This window comes from Ictidomys tridecemlineatus, chromosome 14 (assembly GCF_052094955.1).
Source record: "Ictidomys tridecemlineatus isolate mIctTri1 chromosome 14, mIctTri1.hap1, whole genome shotgun sequence".
Taxonomy (NCBI): Eukaryota; Metazoa; Chordata; class Mammalia; order Rodentia; family Sciuridae; genus Ictidomys; species Ictidomys tridecemlineatus.
In genome coordinates this window covers 2,130,039-2,154,847 of record NC_135490.1, presented here as the reverse complement: position 1 = coordinate 2,154,847, position 24,809 = coordinate 2,130,039, and the positions used below count along the sequence as shown (strand labels likewise).

Here is a 24,809-nt window from a genome sequence, read left to right as displayed (position 1 = left end):
CACTTCCATCTATCGAAGACTTTGGCCAGTGCCTTGGGAGGTGACAGGATGGAGGGAGGGGCCAATAATGATGGATGACAGGAACTGCAGCATCTGTGGGAGCTCTGTGGGCCTGATGTGGAAGATCATCAGGAACCCAAGCCCCTGGAGTGAGCAGCAGCAGAAACCACAGCAGACTGTACCACAGGGAGGTCACTGAGTGGACCTGCACTCCCATGGCCTTCCACCTTCCCACCAACATTCTAGCACTTGCTCAACTCACCATTCCTGAGTGGACATCAGCATGGACATGAAGCCACCCACTCTTGCTGTCTCTTTGCTATTCATCCAGTCCGGCCACCTCATCCTCCTTTGAGTTTTGAAAGCAACTTAATATTCTTATTCTTAGAATAATTCATGTCTACTTAGTTTATTTTAAAATGCATTTTCCCCTTCCCCACTGGAACATAAATTTTGGGATAATAAGAACTTTTCTGTCTTACTCATTTTGTGTGTCCAAGAGCACAAAAGAGTGTTTGGAAAGGAGTTGGGCATTCCTCAGTCAATGGTTTTGAATGGGGGACCAGGTGGAAGCCCAGGTTCAAGCAGAGGCCAAAGCTAAACTTGAACGTGGAAGGAAGATTACTTCAACTCTTCCCATCACCTCTTCTCCTGTCCTCGCTTTTGTAAATCTTAGTCTTATATCCAAAGGATTCCTGAGAGGCTGGATCTGGGGCCTTAGTGGGTCGGTAATACAGAGAGCTACAACTCAAGAGATCACAGCCATAAGGAAAGCAGAAGTAAAGTGTCACTGCCTTTCATAACTACTTCACTCTGCAGTGAGTGAAGAACCATTTGTGGAATTCAAGTTGTGTGTGGCTAAACTGGTGGCTCCACGGGGGACCTTGCATGTCTTTCCATGCATACCACCCAGACCCATCTGGGCATTAAAATGTAAGCCAAGTAGCTCATTTTATTCCCTCTTCTCCTCTCTTTGATTTTAGATGAGAATATCAATTTACTCTCTGCACATTAAATTTCCTTTCCTTAAAAAAAAATTGAAGACTATACGCGGAGCTACTTTTACTCAGATCTTTGTAATGTGTGACTTGGACTGTGTTGTGGCTTCACCTGTGTGAGTCAAGATAAGCATCGCGGCTGCCTTGCCTGCGGCTCTGTCTGTGGTCTTGGGGGCTGTGATGTCTGGGTTCTGTCTGTGTGGATGAATCAGCTTGAGCTGAAGTGTCCTTACTCAGGCTTTCCCGGGACATGCTCCATTTTCCTTAATGATATTAGGACACAGGATGAAGTAAAGATTTATGGATTGTATAACTTTTAAATGTAGTTCGGCATGAATTAATTTATCAGGTTATGTAGCATATACAGATTTTCAGGTACAGATTCCTAGCAACATTTGATATATGTTGTCAATTTTATATAAAGTGTTTTTAATTCTTTATGCTTAAATTCTTCATAAAAAATGAGAAGCTAATGTACTCACTCATACCCATGCAGTCAGACAGTGACAGTTACCACGTGTGGCTTCAGCTTCACTCTTCTGGGTTTCTTCCTGACACACCAGCTACATGTCCAGTGTCCTCTGTGGACACTGGCAGTTCCACTGAGCTGCTGCCACTGGGTTTAGTCTTCCTGAATATGTCCACATTCACCGTGTTGGTCCCATGCAATCTTGCTGTCCCTCCTGTGCCTTGGTAAGCCCTCTTAGTGTCAGCCTTCCACATGGTGTCTCCATCTTAGGTCTGCCTTCCACATGGAGTCTAGCAGGCCTCGAGCTCCATGGGTCCATATTACCTTCCACATGGAGTCTAGCAGGTCTCTATCTCCATGGATCCATCTCACCTTCCACATGGAGTCTAGCAGGCCTCGAGCTCCATGGGTCCATATTACCTTCCACATGGAGTCTAGCAGGCCTCTATCTTCATGGGTTCACCTCACCTTCCACATGGAGTCTAGCAGGCCTCGAGCTCCATGGGTCCATATTACCTTCCACATGGAGTCTAGCAGGCCTCGAGCTCCATGGATCCATCTCACCTTTCACATGGAGTCTAGTAGGTCTCTATCTTCATGGATCCATCTCACCTTCCACATGGAGTCTAGCAGGCCTCGAGCTCCATGGGTCCATATTACCTTTCACATGGAGTCTAGCAGGTCTCTATCTCCATGGGTCCATATTACCTTTCACATGGAGTCTAGCAGGCCTCTATCTTCATGGATCCATCTCACCTTCCACATGGAGTCTAGCAGGCCTCGAGCTCCATGGGTCCATATTACCTTTCACATGGAGTCTAGCAGGTCTCTATCTCCATGGGTCCATATTACCTTTCACATGGAGTCTAGCAGGTCTCTATCTCCATGGGTGCATATTACCTTTCACATGGAGTCTAGCAGGTCTCTATCTCCATGGGTCCATATTACCTTTCACATGGAGTCTAGCAGGCCTCTATCTTCATGGATCCATCTCACCTTCCACATGGAGTCTAGCAGGCCTCGAGCTCCATGGGTCCATATTACCTTTCACATGGAGTCTAGCAGGTCTCTATCTCCATGGGTCCATATTACCTTTCACATGGAGTCTAGCAGGTCTCTATCTCCATGGGTGCATATTACCTTTCACATGGAGTCTAGCAGGTCTCTATCTCCATGGATCCATCTCACCTTCTACATGGAGTCTAGCAGGCCTCTATCTTCATGGATCCATCTCACCTTCCACATGGAGTCTAGCAGGCCTCCAGCTCCATGGGTCCATATTACCTTTCACATGGAGTCTAGCAGGTCTCTATCTCCATGGATCCATCTCACCTTCCACATGGAGTCCAGCAGGCCTCGAGCTCCATGGATCCATTTTACCTTCCACATGGAGTCTAGCAGGCCTCGAGCTCTGTTGATCCATCGCAGGTCAACCTTCTACATGGTGTCCGACAGACCTTGATGTTTTTTATCCAAAGCTCCTATGTATTGGCCTTGCCTCTTCACCTGTGCCCTTCCTCACCTGTCATCTACTTCACATTGGGGCTGATGACTTCATTGTCATCCTCTGCTCCTCCTATTTTGTCATGATGCCCACCTGTCACACAAAATCTGTGACTCTACTTTCAAAACACAGACAGGGTCTGCCCTTGTCTGGCCAGCTGCCTCCAATGCCCTGCCGTGCGATGCTTCGTTCCTGTGTGTTCTTATACAGCAGCCTTATGATCACGCTGAACCCTAGGGAGCCCATGTAACTTTCCAGCAAGGCCCTGCAGAGGCCCTGCCTCCTGGGTCAGGAGCACCGAATGCGTTATGAGGGCTGCAAGGCCATCATGGGGCCTGCCCTCTGTCAGCAACCTGAAATCCTCCTAGGACTCCCTCTCCTTTGTCCTCACCGTCCTGGTCACCTGGAGTCCTTCTCTGTGGGCCCAGTGGCATTGAGGCTCAGTCCTTGCTAGGTTCAGACCTGAGTTCACGCTCAGGTGCCACATGCCCTCTCTTCTCTCAAGTCCCTCTTCATAGACCACTTTCCTAGAGCAGCCCCTGGCCCCTGAGGCCGATGACCCAGCCCCCAGGTCTCACACCCTCGTCCCCTGTCCTCCTGCTTAGGTTCTCTCACATGGGTTTTCCGTCGTCCAGCACCAACATATTATATCATCGTGGGTCTCAGCCTTTCTCTTCCTAGTAGAGCGTGTGCTCTTTGAGGACGGACTATTGTGTCTATTTTGTTTGTTATTCTCTGGGCCTGAGGACAGGGCCCAAATAACAGCAGTTTCTTCATAATTAGACAAATCAATTTCAAGATTTATATCTAATGCTCCCCCATCACAGTGACAAGTAGACTCAGTGCAATTTTAAGATGTGAAATCCTTCTGAGAAATGGCTGAGGTATTCCAGAGCTAATTCTGTCAGGCTTCTATTCTGCTGATCTTTAGGTAGCTGTCCCCTTTGGTTTCCCTGGGAAAGAGGCGATCTGCTCCCGTACAAGGCTGAGGAGCATTGCAAGGCAAGCTCCACCTCCCACAAATTACCCAACCCTTTTGAAACATCATTTGTGGAAATAGCTTTCATGAAGCAGAACTTGGGAGACTCATTAATAGGTAAAATTCATCCCAGGTATCAGTTTATTTAATGATAGCTCCCGTTAGCTGGTTAGAGAGAAGAGCAAACCATCCACAGGCAGCAGTAGAGCCCCACAGAGGGGGGATGAAAGGTTTCTTGTCTGCAAAGCTGCAGGGCACGAGGCTGCCGGGCGAGTGTCCACCTGCAAGACCCTGCCTGAGCCATTTCCATGGGCCAAGTCGCATCACCCCAGGATGCAGGAGTCAGCAGGACACTGCCCCATCTGACACCTAAGGTCTGGGAGCAGGGAGGTGGAGGGACCGGCTCAGTGTCACTCAGGAGGCAGGCTTCCCCAGGAGGCAGAGCACCAGGATGTCTGTCTGTCTGTCTGTCTCTCTCTCTCTCTCACATACACACAGCAGAAGTTGAAAGCCTGGCTCACACAGTTGTGGCTCCGAGGAGTTCCATATCATGCCATCAGGGAGCCTGGTGCCTCGAGGCCTGAGTCTGAGGGCCCAAGAGCCAAGAGCTCCACTGCCCGTGGTCAGAAGAGTCTCCCAGCTCAGGAGGAGAGCTGTCCTGGTCCACCTTTGTCTTCTATCACCCTCTGTGGCACTGGATGCCCGTCCACCCTGGGGAGGGTGGATCTCCTCGCCGTCCAGTCTTTCATCTCGTCCAAAGGCTCCCTCACAGACACACCCAGCAGTCGGATTTACCAGCTCCCTGGGCGCGCTGGGGCCCAGTCACGTGACGAGGACACAGAGCAGGAGCTGCAGGGAGAGGACAGCCTGGCTGTGCTCTATGTGCTACACATGTGGCCTTGACGTGGAGACTCTGAGCTGAAGGACGAGGCCAGAGCAGGGGCCACTGCCAGGATTCTCTCTCCGTGGCTGCCGCTTGCCGCCTGTGCACGCCGCATGGTGGCTCCATCACAGGAAAGCGCGCCAGGTCTTGAGATTTGAGGGACACTGCAGGAAACCTGAAACACTCCCCTTGCAGCTTGCACACCCAGGGCACATCTGGCTGAGTCCAGGTGTGGGATTGTTATGATCCAAAGTTCAAACTCCTGGAATTGTCGAGGCCGGTGCTTTGAGCGTCTAGTGTCTACTAAACACCAAGGATTGATCACACATGGCAATAACTGCAGACACCTGCTGTAAGATGAGCCCTGTCACTGTTTCCATTTTCAGGCTGAGACATGGAAATTGTTGAGGGCAAATGACTCACCAAGGGCCACCGATGTGGCAGGCAGCAGGGCCAAGAGTTTAGACTCCCACCATCTGGGCTTCAGGCCTGGCCCTCACATGCCCACTTCGTGAGGACATGCAGGAATTGTCCTTCCACACCTGGTTTCTTCCCCTTAACTGGAGTTCCCCCAGGTCCATCTGTGCTGTCACAAATGGCAGGACTCATCTTTTCTGTAGGTGAATTGCGTCACCCTGTGTGGACACCGCATTGTGTGTGGACATCTTTATCCACTCACCTGCTGCCGAGCACCTGGCTTCTTTCCATTTCTTGGTCATTGTGAATTGAGCTGCTGTGGGCCTGGAAGGACACATGTCTCTGTGACATCCTGACTTGGTTCCTCTGGGTGCACACCTGGTGCTGGGATGGCAGGGTCAGATGGCAGCTGGACGTCTGTGTTTCTGTGTTCCCAGTAATCCCCACGCTGCTCTGCACAGTGGTTAGGAGTAGGGCCGTGGGTACTTGAGGCCACTCAGGGCATGGCTGGATGGAGGACGAGCTTCCAGTGTTCCCTGGCACCGTCTCCCAACTCGGGCTGACAGTGATCAGTTAGATATTTCCATGAGCTGCTGGAAAGTTTTGAATGTTACCGGCACAAGGCGATTCTAATGTGGGAGGAGATGGCCATGCTGATCACCCTGATCTGGCTGACACACGCTGGGAATGAGAGCTGAATCACCACGCTCCACCCCATGCGTGTGGACCCTACTATGTGCTATGTGAGGATAAAAATAGATAGTAAAATGTCTTTTTCAAAAGCCCACCTCTATGTCATACCGACCCCATTACTACTTCTCTGCTGAAATCATTCTAATTTCCTTTTTTTTTCACTCAAAAATGGCTCTCTGGGGTAGCCTGGAACCTGGCATGTCTCTGCAAGGACACAGCTCAGGGAAGGGCTGCTGAGAGTCCAGCAGCCCCAGGGCCCTGGCCTGTGCTTTCCCGCTGGCTACTGATGGCAGAGTCTCTTTGTCCTGCACCGTTGTCCAGGCTGCTTGCTGAGCTGCAGGGACACCATCCTGGGTGTGTGTGTGGGATTTCCATGAAAATGAGGTTCAGGCTTTGTATGTTTTTTATGAATGTGACATTAAATCCTGTTCCATGCCTCATGCAAATTCAATGTCATTTAAAAACACCCAGCAATTGCTGTGAACCACTGGTACTCCAATCCTCTCTCCATTTCCAGCTCTATGTGGAGGCTACATCCACGGGAAGAGTGGCACGGTCCTTTCCCCGGGATTTCCAGACTTTTATCCTAACTCCTTGAACTGTACGTGGACCATCGAAGTCTCTCACGGCAAGGGTATGTCTGTCACGGTTCTCACACCCACAGGACAAGGACAGGACAGGAACCTGGGTCAGAGAGGTGCTGCTGTGTGCACAGAAAGATAGGCGGCATCCTCATGCGCATTGAGGGCTCCCATTTCCTTCTTTTAATAAGATTTTGGAAGAAAAATGGCCTTTAATTATTGAAGCTACAAGCAAACTTAATTCCTTGTTTTGCTGTTTATCAGATAACCTGGTGGATGCAGGTGAAGATAAAGTGGAAATCAGGCATAATCATCAGGAATAGAGGCACTGATTCAATAGAATGTAAATTTGATTAAATAAAAGAAAATAGGCAATTATCTAAGTTCTAGTTTATATTATTAATCTAGGGAAATTTTTGTACCTGGCTTGTGTTTTAAGTCTATCCAGAATTATCCCATCCCATAAAAAACATTAATCCTCATAAAATCCAAAGACACCTTACCAAATAGACACCCTTACCTTCATACTGAAGGTCAGTATGGTAAAGACTAGGAAAAGGGCATTTTGTGCAGAAAAAATGTAGGTTAACAACATTGGGTTCATGGTAGGAATGTACTATGAATCTTTCTTTTTTGCATAAGTTTGCCATTTTAAAAAAAGTTGTTTAGAATTTTAGCCACCTTGACATTATGAAGACCTACATCCAGGTCTACACCCACATCTCTCTGTACATCTATTCATCCAGGTCTATATCTACACCTACATTGGTCTCTGGCTGCGCTTACATATTTGAACATTTGCTTGGGATATCCCTGTCTTTTCTTTCATTTCTAAACTACCTGATTTGATCCATGTTATCTCAAATTTCAAAGTTAGATTTTCATGTTAAGATTTTTCAATATTTTGACTTAAGTTGTTTTCAGCCACAGTTAACTCTGCTGCCTGTCTCTCTGTCCTGTCTGGGCTCTGCCTCTCCCCTGTCCTCCCCCCAGGGGTCCAGTTGACCTTTCATACCTTCCACCTGGAGAGTTCCCATGACTACTTGCTTATCACAGAGGACGGGAGTTTCTCAGAACCAGTGGCCCGGCTCACAGGGTCAGTGCTGCCTCACACCATCAAGGCCGGCCTGTTTGGGAACTTCACCGCCCAGCTTCGCTTCATATCCGACTTCTCTATTTCCTATGAGGGCTTCAACATCACATTTTCAGGTATTGTGGTCCTTTCTACCTGTTTCTCTCTCCTGGCAATAATTGTGCCCTGTGGAGTGTGCACACGGCCCGGCACCAGAATGTCACTTTTTGTCTTACTTTATCTGAATGTTTATCCTTAACAACTACAAATAAAACTCTCTCCTGCAAAGCACTTCCTGCTCATTGCTCACGGTCCACTCTGTCGGCCTTGGAGAAGGCTCTGAGGTGGGAGGCAGGCTCAGGACCAGTTGTCCTCTGGTCCTGTAGCTGCTATCCCAGCAGATGCAGTGCTGCATGGAGCCCTGCCCCTGACGGACACCCCACACAGACACACAGCCTGCATGGCTTCAACTTGTCCCAGCACAATCATTCACAGTGACAATGTTTCCAAAGTTCAGTAGCAGTTTTATTTTTAATCACAATGTATAGAAAATATTTGGGTGGGATTTGGGTTGTGTCAGACATTATTTATATGTATGGGTTAGAGCGTTTAATTTGTGTAAATTTTATGACAGAGATTTTTTACAGATAAAACACTCACCAAGCATGTGCAAACTGATCAGAATGGGCAAGGTACACTTGGCCACGAGAACAGCGCTCCTTGAGCATGTGCTGATCAAGGTGGCTGCAGTGGCCTCTCAGGTCCAGCCCACAGTCCCTGACAGAGAGGGAACGCTGGTACAGTCACCGTGGGTGCAAGCTGTCGTATTGATCTGTGCTTACGGATGCCTGGAAATCCTGTGTCCACGTCGTTCTTCCCAGTTAAATGGAATGTGACTTTTATAAGATGGTCCCCGATCCCCCAAATCACATGTGATTTCCTTTACTCTTAAGGTCCCCAAAATCCCTTAGTAAGTGTCAGTGGCACTTGTGAGTTGGTTGCTGCGGTATTGGGTATCCGCTTGTCCCCCGTACTCCACAGACCTCTTGACGGAAGGCCTCTGCTTGCTCCCAGTTCTGCCCTGCAGGACTGATCATGTCCCACCTGTAATGAGAACTTGGCCGTCACCTGCCAAACGCTTCAGGGCGGTCATGCTCCATGGAGTGCAGTGCCATCTTCAGCAGCTGCCCTGGGGCCTTCCTCCAACCTGGACCATTGTCACTTGTCTTGTCTGTCCCAGCCATTTCCCTGCCTTGGTGGAGTTTCCAGAACTGGCTGGGGAAGCCAAAGCCTCACAGTCTGGACATCTGCGATTCATTTATACGCCACAGAGGGAAACTGACAGGAAACTTACAGAAGTGGCCACCCCACCAGGACAGCCACACAGCATGGTCTTAGAGCAAATCCGATTTCATGGGAAATAAGTTCCTGAGCGTCGCTAAAGACGCAATTTCATCTGGAAAGATTTTGCCTGGAAACGGGGTGGTAATCCTTCACAGGTGATGCTGATATCATGGTGTCCGTTTTTCAAGTGACCAGAGAGGTAGCAGCTTCATTGCACAGAGGAAGGGCTGGCCCCTCGGGGGACTTCCCTGGTGTGTGTGGGAAATGGCTCCCTGGGCTCTTCTGCTTCCTCTCAGTGCAGTCGCTTTCCTTTCTAGAAGCTGCCTTCACATACAGTTCCCTGTGGAGCGTCCTGGCTGCTCCTGCAGAGGTGATGGCAACACTGGGGAGGGAGGTGCCTCCGGGGATGCCCACGCCAAGCTGGGTGCCCCTGGCACTCAGGGTCAGGCCCCTGTCTGTGCACACTGTGCCCGACCCGGCTCCCGCGTGTTCTGCTTCTAGAATGCCACCTCAGTTAGTTCACACAGCTCACGATCATCTCCTCAAACCTCGAGAGCGCGGCCACTTCCCAACGCTGCCAGCAGGTTCTCTCTTCACGTGTCTCCTTCAGACCTCCGCAGGCCCCAGAGCCCGTTGTGGTCCCGGTTGCCCAGGGCCTGCTCCCGTCTCCCAGCAACACAGCTCCTTCCCCATGTCGTCCCAGTCTAGTTCCTGCTGTGCAGGGGACACTGAGGCCACAGTCATGAAGACAAGCCTGGGTGGGTGTGGTGGGCGCAAGTGCACATAACGGTCCTCGGCCTCGGGCAAGAGCCCCATGCTCCTTCACCATGGCCCAGGTGGAGGACACAGGAGAGCCAGCCCGGGAGGAGGTCGGGCCAGAGACCCTCCTCACCAAGGACTGGTGCCTATGACAAGGACCCTCCTCCATCCCTGAAGGCAGAGCCCGCAAGGCCTCCTCTCAAGTGCCCTCTCCTTACCACTGTGAGAATGAAGCACGGATCTCAACATGAGAACACCCCATCATTAAGTACAACTTGTGTCATCTTTCCACGTGGCTGTCTCCCTCTCCCGTGAGATTTCAGAGTGGTGCTGCTCCCACTGCTGATCCATCAGTGCCCCACAGAGCGGAGCTCACTGCTCTTGTGATGTGTTTCTCCACTCGGCAAGTGTGGCTGAACCGCTGGCGGGAGTCCAGGGCTGCAGACAAGAAGCCTGGATTCACTGGGGACCAAGGCACGGTGCAGAGCCTCCAGGGGCACAGAGAGCAATAAGCAGTTCCATGGGGACAGGAGAAAAGACGCTGTCCTGAACAGATTCCAGGGAGGGGCTCTGATACACTGGGACTGGATGGCCAGGACATGTGTGTGATAAAGGACAACGTGGGATGGGCCTCCTGGGGGCGTTGCAGTGTTGGAAGGGGCCACAAGGGCACACAAGGAGGCTGCTGCATCCAGAGCCCTGAACTGAAAGGGAAGGGTGGGGCCTGGAGCCAGGTTGGCCTGCAGGACTCAGAAGCCACTGCGCGTTGATTCTGCATGTGCCCTGAACCCTTCACGAGGGTGAGAGCAGAGATCGACAGGTGGGCCCTCTACATACCGAGCCTCCTAAGGAGCGCAGGCCTCAGCAGCATCTGTTAGGCCAGATGCAAGGCTCAGACCGGTGGTGGCGCTGGAGAAGAGCTGGTCAGGTTCTGTGTGTGAACTGCAGGGAGGCTGGAGAGGAGAGGCTGGGTAAGTGACATGCAGTGTTATGAGGAAACCACGGCAGTGAAGCAGGTTTGGAGGAAATACAGAATTTTATTTTGGAAAAATTAAGGTATATATCCAAAAGAGATTTGGAGAGTCTTGAGTTGATACGATAGGCTCAAGTTAGGAAACGTGCCTGAAAGTCAGCAGTGTCGGCTGGTTTGAAGCCACAGGACCAGGACGCTGGGCAGGTCTAAGGTGCAAAGAGACAGGCCCTGGGTCACAGCTGGGCTCAGCTCTCTGCGGTTGGAGGTGAGAATCCAAGTCTCCTATGGAAGATGGGACCATGGGTCAGGAGGGCCGTGGGTATTGTGGAAGCTCAGGAAGGAGACCTTTTGGAGAAGCAGAGATTACCCAGCGGTTCCCACACCCACTGAGAGGGCGAGTGCAGAGGGCTGGGGCTGACTCTCGGGGGGCAGCTGTGGGTCACGGTGATGTTGTGGGAGCTGTGACAGATGGCAAAGGTGACAGAGGACAGATGATGGAGATACAGGGAACATTCAGTCCTTCAAAGATCTAGTGCTGAGAGTAGCCAGGAGCTGGCCTGGTGGCGTGTCGCGAGCTGGCTTGTAGCATGTCTCCTGCTGAGGTGGCGCTGCAGCCCACGCCTCTGAACCCGGGGAGTGAGCAAGAGCATGGCTACAGACCAAGGATGAAGGCAGGCTGGCAGTCGGAGGGAAGATGGAATCCTGAGGGCCACGCATGTTCCCTGTGCTAGACGAGGGATGAAAACGGTGCGAATGCACATCATGAAACTGCTTAGTGATCGACAGGAGCATCCTTCCATGACCCCACAGGGTGTAAAGCCGGCACCATCTAATCTCACGGTTCTGCACCAGGCTCTCTCTTCAGGCAGGTGGCTCTCAGAGGCCATCATCTACACTAATTAAACATACACAAGCCAAGAACCCCAGCAGTGCGATGTTCTTTGCATAATATAATAATAGTCTATCTCAAAGTAATACCAAATCACTATCTCATTCCGGGAGAGTTTTCAGTGGGTTGGAAAGAAACTGCATGAAAGGTCCCATCTGAATGGAGAAGGTGTAGTACAGCTCACACAGAAGGAGGACCTCAGCAAGACGGGAGGTGAAGTTCCCCAGACGGCACCATCTTAGTGTTTCCCAAGTATTTGATCATTATGCTTTGTATGTGATAGTTTCTAATAGGTGTTTATTGAGTGCAATTACAGGGTATCACTTATGTCTTTCTTCCTGGGTTGCACTAAAATAAGGTCAAATTAGTTACATTTTAAGAATGGCCAGAGTAGTTTGAACACAGGAATTATGGGAGGTTTTTACTCGAAGGCAGAGCAGGAGGAAAGACAATCTGACAGCCCCAGGGAAGACCAGCAGGCTCAGGGAGGAGGAGGAGGAGCATGGGAGGAGCACCCCATGCCCCTTGATGGGGCTGCGGCATCAGTCCAGCGATGACATGCCGACGAGCAACCAGACAAGTGTTAAAGTGAAAAAGACTCAGATTTGGAAAACATGGAGAACGTTGATGAAGGGTTGCTCTCGGCGTGAGCCCTGGGAGCACTAGGTCTGAACCTTGGAGTTCGGGGCCTTGAGGCAGCACTGGAGACCGCCATGAAAGCAGAGCTGTCCTAGAAACATCAGCAGGCTTTTCCATGTTTCTGCCGCCAAAATCTGGAAGCCCGACCCTCGTCTGCCTGGTGATTTGAATAATGCTTATCCTGCACTTGACCTTTCCACACCTCTGAGAGCCCCATCCAGGTCCGACACGCGTCTCGTACTGAGGCACAGCAGGAAGGGAGACATCAAGCTCCATCCAGGCTCCTGTCCGTGCTCTGTCTGACTTACAGTTAGCGAAAACCCGAACTTCACAACAGACCCAGGGATCAGCATCAACCAGAGCACCTTGCCCATGTACCGAGGTCTGGAGGGGTCAGGAAGGGCTGTTATCAGCACCAGTATCTTGAAACGCCCCCTCAGGGCGCAGCAACGTGCCAGCATAACTGCTTTTAGAAAACTGTGTTAGCATTTTCTTCTTGGGTGGTTTATAGAAATTTCTAGTTTATAGAATATTTTCTATACATTTCTGGGGCAGGTCGAGAGGTGAAATGGGCCACGGGAGCTTTCATCAACCCACGCTGGACATGGCTTTTCTCTTGCGCTCTGTGTCTCGGTGGTTGCAAAGCACCTTTAAAAGCAGCGCAGAGACTGATGTCCCCAGAAGTATCAGTCAAATCGCCCACACTCTCCAAGGGGCGCCTCCGAAGCGGGTCATTTCACTTTACAGTGTTACGTGTCTGAATTTTAAAAATATTAGTATTCACACTACTTGTCAAAGGAGAGCTCCTAATGCAAGGGACAGAAACCCCCAGAGCACAGCAGAGCTTGGGAACAGCTGCCTGTTTTCATGTTTTTAACAAGACCTCTTTGAATTTTTGATGAGTTGTTAGGTCCCCGTGTGGCATCGACCAACCCCACTTGCTCACTCTCTCTCTTCCCGTCTCAGAGTATGATCTGGAGCCGTGTGACGACCCTGGAGTCCCTGCCTTCAGCCGCAGAATCGGGTTCCACTTTGGCGTGGGCGACTCGCTGACCTTCTCCTGCTTCCCGGGATACCGCTTAGAAGGTGCCACCAAGCTTGCCTGCCTGGGTGGGGGCCGCCGTGTGTGGAGTGCACCTCTGCCAAGGTGTGTGGGTAGGTGGTCACACGCTTTCATTTCATTCATCTGTGGGGACAGGGCTCCGCCCAGCCAGGAAGCAGAATGGGGTGGACAGGGCGGTGGGGCCCAGGCTGGACCCAGCCCACACTGTGGAGTTGTCTTGTGAAGGGTGTCCCTTTCAGCTCTAAAATTTACAACTGAACAAGAGTGAACGTAATCACATGTCAAGCATATTTATGGAGAGAAAGCACAGGTACACATGTATACAAGTAATCTGGGAAATAATAACGAGGTAGACGCCCAGGTGGAATGGAGGGGCCTCTGGTAATGCACTGGTTGGAAGCGACACTCTCCTGGAAGAGCAGTGATGACAATCTGGAACAGCACCCTGGCCTCCTGTCCCCTGAGCCTCTGACGGGGGCCTGCTGTGGACTGTCAGGTGGCTCCAGGCTAGAGAGGGCAGGACTCCCAGGAGTTTTCCTGTCAGTACTTGGAGACACGTCCTGGGCTCCTGCTGGGTGGGAGTGCTGGTTGGAGGTGGAGTTCAGGGGTGGCTGGCTCTATGCTGCTCTGAGGGCCTGGAGGGACCCCTGGCCCCTGGCTGCAGGAAGGTGCTGACCATGGCCAGGAGGCCCGTCGCCAGCTCAGGCAGAGGTCTGCACTTGCCTCAGCCATGCTGGGCACATGGTGGGTTTTACCCCCTGTTCCTTTAACTTAGTGAAAAAGGCCTAGGAGCAGAGGTGGGTGAGAGATCACCTTGGGGTTGTGCTTTCTGAGTCCGTGAGGACTAATCTCACCAGCCGACATTCCAGGGGCAGCCGGGGTCACCCTGGGAATAAGATCTGGCTACACACAGGAAGGTCTAGCATGTCAACCTGTCATCCCCAGGTTCCTCATGGCCCCCGGCTCTCCAACCCTCAGCGTGACTTAGGAACACCGTGCAAGTCAACACCAGGCAGTGTTTCAGGTTTCCATCTGGCGGCAGCCGTCAGGCAGGTTCAGGGACCACTTACACCACCTCCCCCTCGTGCCAGGTCACCCAGTCCACACGGTCCGCCAGGCCACCCTCTCCTGAGAGCAGAGTTCCCATTTGGTTGTGACTTTTATTTGAGAACTGGAGGCAAGTTTTGAAAACTGTCTTTGAAAGAAGCACAGCCTGTGCGAATGATCTGAGTGTTACCAGAGTTGCCCGGACCCCGATCCCCAGATAACACAGGCCTGCCAGAGACAGACGGAGGCCCGGGAAACGACCCTCCCTCAGTGAGATCCAGCAAGCTTCCGAACACGTGGCGCTCGCTGGTCTGCGGTCACCCTGTCCATTGCCGCCATTCTGCTTTATCTAGATGTATTACCTTGCACTGCCTTTCTTGTTATTCTGCCTGTTACACTGTTGTCTAAAATATTCCACAATATCTAGACCTGGAATAGCAGCGACGGGTCCTTAGCGCTTCCTGGAGGGCAGGCATGAGTATTTTATTTAATCTATCGCATCTGTATGCAGTGAGCAGGTCTATGGTCATTCTGTCTTAAATATGGGAATTCTAGGACACAAAAAACCTGAGAACTTCACCCACGGGCACAGAGCTCCAAAGGTGCTGTGAAGCTGAGTCCCGCTTTTAACCAGCATCCACATATGGGATCTGAGTTGTCCCCGACCCTATACACCCTCTTGGTTTTTCCTCCCAGCCCATCTGGCCAAGATACCTCTAAGTGGCGTGCTGTTGATGGCCCAACACACCGGCTGGCACAGTGGGTGCGTCCCTCCTCCCCCCCGCACTGTCCATCCCTCTTCATTCCTGGTTCTGAAGGACCCCACCTGTGCCCAGCTCTCAGGTCATGTTCACCCGAGTCACAGTGCCCAGGCCCAGTGTGCTCTCCTGCTTCTCTCCTGGGCTGGGCCTCTGGCTGCTGGATGGAGCCCACCAGCCCTGGGAACACAGGCTGTCCACTCTGGACAGAAGGCACTCTCCACATCCAAGACCTCAACCCATTTGTCCCTCAGCAGAACCTGGTGAATCATCCTACCCCACACCCTGGGCACTGCTCTCAACCCTGCAACACAGGGTCCTCCGTTCACTGGAGGGGCTAGACGCCCAGGTCCCCCAGGGCTCCCACTCAGCATGCTTCTGCTGGAACCGAGTCCCCCAGCACAGAGCCCTGGCTCTCCTTCCTACCCCATGCCTGTCACCAGGCACCCCTACATGGAGGACTGGCCCTCCCTTCATGACGAAGACTTCTGTCCTCCGAGTGCACCCCACTACCCCTCTTCCCACTTTTGAACTGTGGAGAAGCAGTCTTCCGTCTTCCCTGGGAGATGCCTGGGCCATCAAAGCTGCTTTGTGTCTTGGTCTTCCCCAGGCCGAGAGCTGCTTTCAGGTGAGCCACCTCACCCTGAGACCACCTGTTCACCCAAGGAACCAGGTGACCTCCCTTAAAGCTTATCTTTAGATCTAGAAAACTTGATTCAGCAATATTCTGTGTTCCTTTAAAATTATGAAATAGCCATGATTTGTCCATGACCAAAATTTGCAAGTCCACCCAAGAGACGGCAGGTGACAGCCTCAGGACATTGACCAAGTTGTGAGCACCCCTCATTTTCCTAATCCACCCGTTCTCACCACACTTCCTGGATAACACCTGAGCCACCCTTTCCCTCTTTTCCAGTTCACTCCTGAGTGAAGGAGAAGTCTTCTTTTCATTTGCATTTGCTCCTCTTGGGCTTTTTCTATCTAATTATTTGCTTATGATGATGAATCTCATATACCCCATGCTGTTCATCTCCTCTAGACGTGCTCAAGATCTCTCTTGTGGCACCTCTGAGCGTTTAATTACCCAAGTACCATTCAAGATTGCTTTAGCTGCCAGGCAGAGAAAGCTGTCCTAAATGGTTTATGTCAAAATGAAGGTTTGCTGGTGATGTGACTACACGTCCACAGTAGGTGCACCTTCAGAGAAGGCTTGGTCCAGGGTTCAGCTGGTCAGTAAGGACCTGGCTGGTGTCTCAGCACTTCGGTCTCACCAGCGTGGGTGCAGCAGCAGACGGCCCTTACTGTCTGACACAGCTGCTCGGGCAGGCTCCGTGTCAGGCCATGGAGCACGTACCCCACCACCAGGTGGCCCAGGGGACAAGCCACAGAAGACCATTTCAGTGCAGTCCTGGCTCTCCTCTCCCGTTCCTGTTCTCCATGCCTCACTGCGGCCAGAGACTTTCGAGTGGCGGAGGGCCTTTAGGAGCCGGCTGCATGACTGTCCAATAGTAACAAAAAATGCCTCTTCCGTGACATTTCAGGTACTGTGGCATCTTGGTTGGAAAGCAGGGCAAAAGATAGAGAATAGATTTAAGGAAGAGAAGTGTCCCCAAGAAATCTCCATGATGATTCTCATAGTCCCCAGAGCATGGCGGCCCAGCCTTAAAGTGGACAGCACTGAGATGCACTCCAGGGAAGTTTTACCTCCAGTGTGAGGCTGATCCGGCCCCAGGCTGGGTGTGCGTGGCAGGACCCAGTCACACTGACTGACAGCACCAAGCCTGTCACCCTGCACTGTGGCCAGTGGGTGGCCCAGCTGGGCACCTGTGGGGAGGCTGGCTGTGCTCCCACCTGTCAGGCTGATCCGGCCCCAGGCTGGGTGTGCATGACAGGACCCAGTCACACTGGCAGGCAGCGCCAAGCCTGTCACCCTGTACTGTGGCCAGTGGGTGGCCCAGCCAGGGCCTGTGGGGAGGCTGGCTGTGCTCCCACCTGTGAGGCTGATCCGGCCCCAGGCTGGGTGTGCATGACAGGACCCAGTCACACTGGCTGACAACGCCAAGCCTGACACCCTGCACTGTGGCCAGTGGGTGGCCCAGCTGGGCACTTGTGGGGAGGCTGGCTGTACTCCCACCTGTGAGGCTGATCTGGCCCCAGGCTGGGTGTGCGTAGCAGGACCCAGTCACACTGGCTGACAACGCCAAGCCTGTCACCCTGCACTGTGGCCAGTGGGAGGCCCAGCTGGGCACCTGTGGGGAGGCTGGCTGTGCTCCCACCTGGGAAGTGTTTTCAGGCTTATCAGAACAGCCCCGTGCAAGCTGAGGTGGGTCTGCTTGCCTCTGGGACTCGGCTTCAGTTCCCTGGACACAGAGTGTTTTCAGGTAGGGGGTCTTAAAGCTGGGCTCCCACATCTGAAAAAGCACCAGGTGAGGACCCGATGAGGCAGTTCTTCAGGATGTGCGTGAGATGGGAGATGGCCTCTTGTGGAGTCAGTCTGCTAAACTCTGTTGCCTGGAGAACGGAATCTGAGCAGAACAGACATCAAGCTGCGGACCCTAATGGGTCACGGGCATTTCAGAGGCAGAGTGTATAGTGACTTCAAGTTTCTTTGAACCCTAAAAAGCATTTAGCTTTAATACATTTGACCAATTCTATTTGAACATTATTTTCCTATGACAATGAGTCCACAGTTTCTGTAAATAAATTCTTGATTCAAAAATTTGAAACAAAATTAAAAATTAGAACTTTAATTACTGCTGATTCTTAAGAGCTAATCCAATAATAGGATTAATTAAAGAGTAAATGTGCATAGGACAATAAATGGGTCAAATGTAATACCATTTTACATCTTCTCTGAGTAAATGTAGGACTCTGTGTTTTAAATGATTCACACTTCCTCTGTCGTGGGCAAGGTTTGCTGATTTGCTTCATTAAACGCAGTAAACCAGGCAATTTTGTATTTCTGTGCTTCCAAAGCACACACCCTTGCAGAGTGAAGGGAACCCACTCTCTGGGCAACCTCACAGCCTTCTCAAAGGCCCCTCACAGTTTCCAGGAGGCCTTGAGGCCACAGGGACTCCACCTGTGTTCCCTGAGGCCAGCGCTGTGTCTGATGGGAGCTGGGGCGAGGTGCAGGTGGGTGGCCCAGACTGTGCAGGTGGGCGTGTCCTGCAGCAGTGGGCGTGGCTTTTTCACTGTGGAGAATTAGCTAAGCCACAGGGATCCTGGGCCTGGCAATGTCTCTGTGAACAATGCTGGTTGATCCAGGCCCAGGGGGGTGCTTGTCACAGCAGCCCAAGAGGAAGAGGAAGGACATTGGTGTCACACGTCATCGCCTTTGTACACAAAAATTCAAGGAAAAAAATCAATCGACTCCTTTCTATCATGGTTAATTTAGTTTTAATTAGTTTCATTCCAAAACTTTCCATAACAATTCAATTTTAATTAAAATTTCAGTGGATTCTTTATAATACAGCAAATGATTCATATCAAGAAAATTTGTATCCATTTACCTTAAAGTAATATTAAATGGATTATTAAAAAATGTAAAAAGTGAATCATTTAATTGCTCTGGTAATGAAGAATTACACTGGATCCCTTGAGTCAAGTTCAAAGAATTTTTGACTTTTGATCCCTTAAATCTTGCAATTTTTCTGAGCACCTGCCTTTGAGCCTAAGTGCCTAGCTTCCTCTAGTTATCTCCTCCAGTGTAGTCCCAGGGTCTAGTGAACTTCTCTTGGACTCTTAGACACATCTTGGTTCTTTCTGCCCAGGAATGATGATATCCATGCAGATGTGTTGTCATGTGTAAGTTAGGTACAAAGAGTCATCATTGCCTATTTACTGATAAATCTCCATCGTGACTCAAGTTATGAGAAATACCTGCTCAGATGCAGCAGATTTGCTTTCTGAGGTGAGTCTGCAGTGAGACATGGGGGCTCAGAAGCTGGCTCATTGCTCCTGTCTTCTCTTCCCACAAGCTGAAGCAACATAGTCTTCAACGTGGTATCAGTCACAAGTGGGCAGTTAATTTTGCAGTTATTATTTTGCATAGTGTAGACTTAGTTACCACCATTTGTTATTTATTTGCTTTAAAAGAGCCTCCAAATCTAAATGCCAACAAAAAGTTATACAGAATTATTTCCTTGGGTTTGATTTCATGTTCTTCCATGGCTAACAGTGCTCAATTCTTCTTTCTTGCCCTTTCTTCTTGGGATATTATGAGAAATGATTATATGGTTGATGACTAACACAAGCTTCAGCTCACTGGTGACCTGTTTCAACTGAATATCCTTAATAACATATTCTTCTAGAAAATTTGACCTACCAATATTCATTTCATCATTATAAATTGGGAGCATTATTGTGAATTTGATATAAAATGTGTTCAGCATCATTTAGGCTGTGCAGAGTGTCATTCTCTTCCTGAGCCCTCACTGTTTGTATCTCTCAAGTCTACATTCACCTTGTGACTTTGGGAAAGAGCCTTGATTTGTGAATCATTCTATGCCTTAGTTTCCTCATCTACAAGTGAGGCTTAGTGATCTGTCACATAGGACCACTGGGAGAACTATGAGTGAATGTAGAGAACTTAGAAAATTTGTGCTAGCAAACATCATTTATTTTAGTTTATGCCTCAGCCTCCTTGTGATGGATTGAACCTACTTTAAAACTTTTCAGATACTCACAAATCTGTAAAACATGTGGCAAGTTTGCTAAGAAGGAAAACAATAGAATAAAAATCTCTGGTAGTATGGAGGGCAAGGGTAGGTGGGCCAGCCACCACTAGCCAAGGGAACTAAACCTGCCTAGGTGAACACAGACACCACAGCTGGTGACAGGGAGCCCCAGTCCCAGGAGAAAGCTCTTCCTCTGAGCAGTGCTTGGGGCACTCCCAGATGGCCTGGACCTGGGGGGCTTGGCTTGGCTTGCTCCGTGAGGGTGCACAGGGCCATCTCCCACAGCTGCTCAGGCAGCAGAGAGGCAGAGCTCTTGGGTGGGAGCCCCATGGCTGCTCGATTGCCCCTCGTCCCTCCAAGGCTCCCTCCATCCTCTTGGCCTCTTGCAGCTGAGGGGGAAGATGGAGAGCAGCTCTTGAAGACCAGGTCCTCATCACCCCACCCACCCGGCTGCAGGCTCATGGCCAGGGCCACCTGCAGGACAGAGGACTCCTGACACAGCTCAGCCTGCTGGGCGGATTCTCCAGGTGGCACTTCTACAGCTACAGGAACATGTCCCCAGAAGTGTCCCTCTATCAGAATGTGCTCCCCGTGACACTTTGTTGGCATGTATTACATTTCAATAGTGTGAGGCTTTTCCCAAACCTAGAAGTCTTGGGTTAAAGGACCTAAATTTGATTTTCAAATAGTTTCCTCTGTTGAATGTTGCCAAATTCAACTTTAAGTAAAAGTTCCTAATATTGGTGATTTGGTTCCCTAATCTGGTCAACAGATTCAGTGACTTTCTCCCCTTGTCCTCATTGGGTCAGTGCCTTCATGAGTGTGAACATCCCCGGCTCTGCAGAGCAGCCCTGGGGACCTCGCCTTCTGGTTCTGTCCTGGTTTTCACTTTGTGCCTTCTGCCTGTGGGTCAGTAGCCCTCTGATTCTTCAGGAAGGAACAAGAGGACATTCACGTGGATGGTCGATGTCAGTGAACGATCACCAACGCCCAGGGAGGGCCTCTGTGAACGTCTTCTTGGGTGCAAGCTATGGAGCCATGGTCTTCCACCTGGGCTGTCTGACCTGGAAGGGACGCCAGCAGCCATACAGTTTTCTGTCCACTAACTGTGGCTAAAAGAATGCTTTGGAGTATAAACTGCACGTGAAGTAACAGGGGATGGAGCAGGAAGCCTTGACATTGTGGTGGAATCCATTGCCATCTCTTCAGGTCTCCGAGTTGAGTCCCTGGGCCTCCCTCAGCACCTCCTCAAATGCCCGTCCACTCCTGCCTGATGGTCTCTGTTCAGGAAGGAAGTCCTCAGGCATGTTCCTGCCCGATTCTCCCCTCACAGCCTCCCACAGGAGGACACCACCAGGCACGAGCCAGCGTGGTCTCCCCAAGGCACCCAGCAGCCCCTACTGCACGTAGGCTAGGGAACTGTGGCCTGTGAAGTCACTCTCTCACTCACTGCCAAAGAAAGTAAGAGTCGTGCTAGGGCCAGATTGAGCGGAAGGGACCTGCAGAGGCTGTGCCCTGCCTGGGGCAGCCTGCGGGAGATGGAGTGTGCTTGCTTTCCCTTCCACTTGGTACTTAATTAATGCTCTACTTGGGCTCAGCTCAACTTCATTGCTATTATTTAAACCAATACTTAGCTTGTTGAATTTTTAAGAATCACTCTGCCTGTCACATCGTGTGGCTGGTAAAGTCGTTGATACCGAAGCCCAGGGGTCTGTCGCACACACGTACGTGCACATGTGTGTCTTGTGCGTAGTGACTTCATTTCACCCTGTTTTTGTCATGGAATTTTAGAGCTGAAGGCGTTCTCAACTGACACCTGTTTTCTCATCTATGACTGTGAACGCACAGTCATAGATGAGAAAACAGATGCTGAGGGTTTGTGACTTTCCATTATCAACAGACACTAGGGTTTTATTATTGTCGCTTCGCCATGGTTCAAGGAAGTTTGTTTTGTGTGATTTTGGAGTTGAAAGTCAACAGCCCTGTTCTTCCATCAGGAAAAGGGGAAAGAGCATAGTGGTTGCCACGGGATGGTCTCCATCCTGAGACGGCGTGGATGGGACAGTGCTGTGGCCTATCAGAAGGCTCTGCTGCTTTCTGTGTCATTAGACCCCCTTAAATGCACTGCTTGATGGCAGGAAGTTCAAGAGCAGGAAAGCATGCTGGTCTCACAATAGGATGGGCACGTGGAGATGACCGGGCATTTCATGGGGGGGAAACAGGGGGGCAGAGGGGGCCAGGCCGAGATGTGGCCAGGGAGCTCTTCATAGGGTGGTGAGCTGCATCCACAGAGGAAGGCCCTTCTATTACAATAACCAAGAAACTATTGAAAAGGGGGGAATGGGATGTCTTTTCTGCCCCGTGATTAAGCTGTAAAAGTAAGCCACTACTCTGTTTTTATAATTTAAAAAAAGGCCCAAATGAGGGACATGCATTGGTAGAAGAGAGGGTGATCATAATGTTGGAATTTTTGATCTATTAAAATCAGTAATTCCACTTTTGAATCCTCTTTTTAATGTCCTATTTATTTTAGCTGAATGTGGAGCAAGTGTGAAAGGAAATGAAGGCACATTACTGTCTCCAAATTTCCCATCCAATTATGATAATAACCACGAGTGTATCTATAAAATAGAGACGGAACCTGGCAGGGGGATCCGCCTCAGAGCGCGGAGCTTCCAGCTGTTGGAAGGTGATACGCTAAAGGTAAGCCTCGAGCTGGTGCATCTGTTTACCACCTGCCTTCCTTCCTACCATCCATCCATCCGTCTATCACCTGTCTACCCACCTGTCCATCACCCATCCACCAGTCCAATATCCTCCATCACCCTCTTCCTTCCTATGTGTCCATCTTCTATCCTTCTCTCCATCTATGTATCCATCTATTCTCATATTGACCTCCATGGGTATATACTGATATACCTCCATATACACATAATTTGTTTCCATTTATTTATGCAGTTGCTTTGATGAAGTAGAGCGTGGTGTCATTTTGTAGAGTCTGTGTGGATTTAGAAATCATTTTGTCTATGATCCTAGATCTAACTAACATTGATAAGTAATGTGTTGTGGGAAAATTATTTGGTATGCATGGCCTTTGCTTTCTATGTGTAAGACCCTGCAACAGTACCTTCTTTTTGGCTGTTTTGAAGACTAAATAACTTAACATATGATGTTTGTGACATCATGTCCAGCACACAAGGAAATCATTCAAACTTGCGGGACCCCAGGCCAACCCTTTCTCCAGGTGTTCTTTATTATGAATGTGGCTGTCACATTTGAAGCTGGAGGATTCTGGTGTGCTGATGGGGACAAGCCCAGCTACTCTTGTAGTCATCCAGGGAGTCGCTGGGCTGGACCATGACTATTGCTCCACGGCCAGCAGGCCCCCAGCTCTGCCGTGATTCCTACAACTTCATCTCCATCTGTAATCACCTTTCGTTTCTAAGGCTTCTGGCGTAGACCTCACCTACCCTGTAACTCTTTCAAGAAAGTGGGGCCCTTGCAAAGCCCGGGAACAGGAGGGTGGGCATTGCAGACCCTGGACGATGAAAGAGACAGGTTTTGAGCAATGAAGGCCAATATTGTAAGTCATCTGGCCCATCCAGCTGCTCCTCGTGGGGAGAGACGGGCAGCTGGACCACACCAAAGCTGGTGCCTGGAAAGGGAGGGCCACGTGCTCATTTCCCCTCTACAGTGGGTTTCAGTTATATTCACAGCTACATGGTTGCACACAGAGACACCTCTCAAGTTCAACAGATTCAAATCACTTTAAGCTTTAAGAAGTGGGCTGCTCTGTGTTTGCCGTGGCTTTGTGCAGGGTGATCTGACCCTCTCGACCTCGCGGGCAGTGATGTGCAGGGTCCAGAGCAGCTCACAGACCGAGTGCCTGGCTGCCTCTCAGGTACAAGGTGCACCACTTTGCAGAGGCATCATTTAACAGAGCAGTTTTACCCTGGCTGTCCTTTGATTTAGTAGTCTTCTGAAAGCTCATGCTGAGAGCATGAAGGGCTGTAATTAAGAAGTATTTTTCAGTCAGGAAGCTGGAGCATTCCTGCTAATCTAAAAAAATTATGAAGTTGAGTCATAAGAATTTTCTGAATTCATTGACAGCCTCAAATGTAACACAAAACTTTTGAGTGACTATTCTCTGCTACAGGTGAGTGATGAGAGACACTGTGTCAAATATGCATTGATAAATAATGTCCAAGTGGAGGGAAGGAAATCATGTTCATTTTTAATTAGGAGCAGCTTGAACTTGTTGATTACAACAAAAAGTAAAAATAAATCTTTAGTTGCAGGGAAACTGTCAATCACATAAAATGCCAAAATATTTTGCCATCTTATGTTTTGTAGAATGTTCTAATAGATATCTCTGTTAAAAGTGCTTAAATTATCTTAATTTTGGAGCAAAATCTGTTCACATTAATCTTTCACACATGCCATGATCCAATAGCAAAGATGAAAATGTTATGTATGCACACTAGCCACATTCCCCCCAACGACATGTAAGACAAACAGCTCTTATGAAACGCTGTGAAAAGCAGGTTCGGGAAGAGCCGAGGTATGGTTCCTGGCAGCAGGAGAGATCTCGTGAGAACTCAGCATCAGCACTCGGAGATGCCTAGTTTTCCAGTTGCTCACTTGCTCCCTGCTCCATTCCTCTGATGCACTGACTAAATGCAAGCTTGAGAGGGTCCTCAGAGCAGATGGCTGTCACCTGGTGTGAAGCAGGTGGCTCCAAGGGTCTTTCTAACATCTGGAAGAATGCTTGGAGACAGCTGCTTAGATGCAGAGCTGCAACCTGGAGATGTGCAGACCCAGCAGGCCCATTGCTCATTACCCTGGATCACCCGGGCATCACACCTGGCTTTTTCTTGGTGGTGTGTGCAAACCCTGAGCCCTCACTCACCATGAGAGAGGCAATGAAGCAAAGCTGGTTCAGGCTTGATCTTGGGTCCTCAGTCAAGGGCAGCATTAAGCACTGGTGATGTGGACATGTAGGATAGAGCGAGCCACCCACTGTTATGGAGAGTCAAGGAGTTAAGTGTTCAAGCTGCTCAGC

At 50.2% G+C, this 24,809-nt stretch overlaps 1 protein-coding gene across 2 annotated transcripts in view; it reads left to right on the top strand.

Annotated features, from left to right (window-relative positions):
* Window positions 1-24,809, top strand: part of Csmd1 (CUB and Sushi multiple domains 1) — a 1,629,066-nt gene that overhangs the window by 1,327,861 nt on the left and 276,396 nt on the right. For both annotated transcript variants that reach the window (XM_040292009.2, XM_040292008.2), the window contains exons 19-22: window positions 6,461-6,577; window positions 7,518-7,733; window positions 13,167-13,355; window positions 22,281-22,450. In XM_040292009.2, the coding sequence (XP_040147943.1) occupies window positions 6,461-6,577; window positions 7,518-7,733; window positions 13,167-13,355; window positions 22,281-22,450 (692 nt within the window). The remainder of the gene's footprint in view (window positions 1-6,460; window positions 6,578-7,517; window positions 7,734-13,166; window positions 13,356-22,280; window positions 22,451-24,809) is intronic.